Source organism: Tigriopus californicus, chromosome 11, assembly GCF_007210705.1.
Source record: "Tigriopus californicus strain San Diego chromosome 11, Tcal_SD_v2.1, whole genome shotgun sequence".
In the NCBI taxonomy this organism is placed as follows: Eukaryota; Metazoa; Arthropoda; class Copepoda; order Harpacticoida; family Harpacticidae; genus Tigriopus; species Tigriopus californicus.
Window position 1 is genome coordinate 5,027,428 of NC_081450.1, and position 3,492 is coordinate 5,030,919.

Sequence of the window (3,492 nt, forward strand, 5' to 3'; positions counted from 1 at the left end):
ATCCTTATTTTACAGTGTGCAATACATGTCATCAAGAAATAAGATTTGCAATTCATTTTTTTAAGTTGTCCAAGAATGATTGCAGTAGTGACCTCAAAAATGCCCATCAAACCCTTGAAGGCTAATACGGCCGATGCCAGCCTCTGGTTAAGCATGCCCAACACTGCTCACACCTACCGTTGGTGTGGTTGAGATCAATTGCAACGAAGCCTCTTTGCCCTACAGTGCAATCGTGCATGCCTGAAGACAAAAAGACGAACGAAACCCTGCGAATTTGCTCGACATAACTAACGCCAAACCGAGGGTAAAGATCCTCAGGCATTGTCTCAGAGGCGTCGCTTTGATTATCTGTTCTCGGTGGCGTTTTTTGCCACGAACGCCTGCGCCTTTGGAAGAGCAAAGGAATCTTGAGGCGGGCTTGAAGAAGATCTCGTGTATGATACACGAGGGTTCTGAATATGGTTTCAGTCTCATCATGATTTTCGACAAGGTAATAATTGGATTTGAGGTTCTCCGGTGTTTTTGAAATTGTGTCATGGGGTGCAGAAGATAATCGAAGAATCTTAAAAGGCAATCAAGTGGTCCATTTTTTTGAGTAGCAAGTTAAGTCAATCAGAACATGTGAAACAGAAATGTGCAGTAGGAAATGAATCATCTCGTCCTTTTGGACTACTGATCTAGTGATCTTATTTTTCTAAAGTTAACATTGAAGCTCTGGGTAGCACATTAAACATAGATAATGTATAATCCTCATCTTTGAATCTGCGAGACTTGAAGTAACACGTTTACGCCAATTGCGTCGAGAGGCTTTTATGTACAAAAACAACCATCATTTCCTCATTGATAACCTTGACTGCTTCCTTCAGCGCCCTCCAATATGTCACAACTCTGCACACCTATTTATTCATGCACTAAAATGCCAACACGCACGATATTATTCTCAAAGGAAGTCATTAAAAGCAGAGGTAGCCCCACTAGACTGCACCACCAAGTTGTAATCGTTTGATACTCGATGGCAGTTTCCCACGAACCAAACCTTCGAATGCTTGATCTAATTGCAGACCTCCTTGGCGACTCTCTTTGCCGTCGCGCACCTCGCTCTGTTGGCTTGTGCTGAAGCTGAGGCCCAATTCAGTCCAAGCAGAGCAGAGCTTGGTCAAAGGAGGAAGTTCCTTGTCGTTAGACGAAAGAAATTACAAGGGCTTGAAAGTGATGAGGAATCCCTCGAAGTTGGCGACAATGACTTCCGGGCTGGAAAGTCTCTAGTTGGGAATAACTTCCGTCGACGAGTCCGACAACATGCCGTTTCATCATTCGCCGGACTGCATAATCAACAAGAGCCTTATTCGGTCAAGAATCAACAAAACCGGGTTAGGGTTCCGTTGAGGCAAGTGTCGCGTCAAAGGCAACACCATCAACAATCTGGCCAACAAAACCAAGCCCGTCATAAAGCCCCGGTTGTTCCAGGCCTGGACCAACATCGTTTGGCCTTGCAAGCTCATGAGGCTCAAATTCAAGCTCATTTAGCTTTGGCTCGAGGTCACAAAATCAACAAAGGACATCACCAAGGGCCTTCTCACTTGAATCATATTGTCCTGGAAAATACACGGAAGCCAGTTCAAGTGATTCAACCTCTTCGAATCCCGGCAAGAGTAGAACCTCAATCTCAACCACCTCAGCCTGCTCCTTTTAAGCTCGACCACCAAGATCATCACGACCACCGAGATCATCAGGACCACTTGGATCACCAGGCCCCTCTTCATGTGGACCATCATGTGGAAGAGTATGTGGAGCCTCAGGCTTTTGCCGCTCCAGCCATCCAACCCCAAGCCATTGATCTGAGACCGGTGGAACCTCAAGCTTTTGCCGCTCCAGGTGTTGTTCAACTCCAGCCCATCGATTTTCGACAAGGTTTCGCGGGTCCAATCGACTTGGAAGCCGTGGCTATTGCTGGTGAGCGATGCATTGATAAAATCGTCAATGTGGAGGAAACTGAATACGAGGAGACCATCGACTGCCATCACAGGTAACCTTGATAGATCAAGTAATGATGTAACCAGAATCTTGGCCTCATTTTTGCGTTCGTTATCTAGCTACAACCAAAAGTGCCATACCACGTACACCACGGACTTTGCTCCCCAACAAGAAGAGGAATGCGAGGAGAACTTCAAAAAGGATTGCTTTATCGAGTACAACAAGGTGGCTCATAACGAAAGCGTCGAGTTCTGCCACACCCCCGTGGTGAAGGACTGCAATATCCCTGGACCTGTAGAATGCCGAACTGAGTACGAATCCGAATGTGAAACCCACTATCACGAGCATGTTCTCGAGGAGGATGTCCCCGAATGCGAGACCATCAAGGAATACAAATGTGAGACTGTTCAAAGCGGTTACTCCACTGAAGAGGTAGGTTAATGTCGCCATTCAGTTGGAAGTGCTTGCTCATCGTGAACATTTACAGAAATGCAAAGAATGGCCCAAAGAGAGATGTACCATTCGCAAGGAGTTAGTTCGCAAGGTCACGCCCGAAACTGGTTGCAAGAAGGTGCCAAAGGAGAAATGCGCTCCAGCCGGATGCGGCTTTGTTCCGGGGGTCCAGGAATGCTTTGACAAAACCGAGACGGTCATCCAAGAGGTATATTCCAATGGTGTTTTTTTGATCAAATTGATACGCTTTTTCATCTTCAACTTCTGAACGATCTCAGAAGGATGTCGGAATTCAAACTTTGATCAAGTTAGTGCTAGCTCGAGAAAGATCAAGGAGATCATGCGAAATATAATGATTTGGTTCGCATATATCAAAAAGATGCTCTTTTCAGATTCCCGAGGAAAAATGTAATCTTGAGCCTTCAAAGAGTTGCAAGCACGTTACCAAGCTGGTTCCTAAATTGGAACCCTCTGAAGAGTGTGTGGATGTTCCCAAGGAGGTATGCGTTCGTTCCAATGGCAATCCAAGGAAGGTTACGAAGCCTGTGGTGAAGAAATGGTGTTACACTCCTACCCCCGAGTCTGGACTCTTCTAAGTCTGAGTCCCATTCTCATAAAAAAATTACCTGAACAATGAAATTCCTAGTTGCAATCAAAAACAGCCTTGACAACTTTCAAGTCTCTTGCTATTTCTGTAGTCACTCTTTGTACAAATAGTTTAACCCTTCTCTGTGCGTTAACTTAAAAATATGCCATCCAGATCAATGCCAGTGTTCAAATAAAACCATAAAAAAAAATGTGGGAACACAAGTATTTCTTGATTCAACTTAGCGTCTTGATCACATGAAAAAAAAGTCATCTTAATATGGTGTCAGTGTCTTTGAGAAAAACATAACCCACCCATTGTTGACCCGATTAGTAATGGTGCAATTAGACGACCGCCGCATTCAACACAAATTTGTTACAAACTTGTGATTCACATCTCACAGGGTGGCACTTGTCCCTTTTGCACTGCAAGGGCTACTTTGAACGAAGTTTTGCTACTCAAATTAACTCAAGTGTTTT

At 44.6% G+C, this 3,492-nt stretch overlaps 1 protein-coding gene across 1 annotated transcript; it reads left to right on the forward strand.

Annotated features, from left to right (window-relative positions):
• Nucleotides 1–361: 361 nt before the first annotated feature.
• On the forward strand, nucleotides 362–3,227 carry LOC131890070 (uncharacterized). Its single transcript, XM_059239345.1, has 5 exons — nucleotides 362–490; nucleotides 1,062–2,026; nucleotides 2,094–2,406; nucleotides 2,462–2,635; nucleotides 2,820–3,227. Exons 1-5 carry the CDS (start codon nucleotides 437–439, stop codon nucleotides 3,021–3,023), a joined length of 1,710 nt encoding a protein of 569 aa, XP_059095328.1. The 5' UTR covers nucleotides 362–436; the 3' UTR covers nucleotides 3,024–3,227.
• The last annotated feature ends 265 nt before the right edge of the window (nucleotides 3,228–3,492 follow it).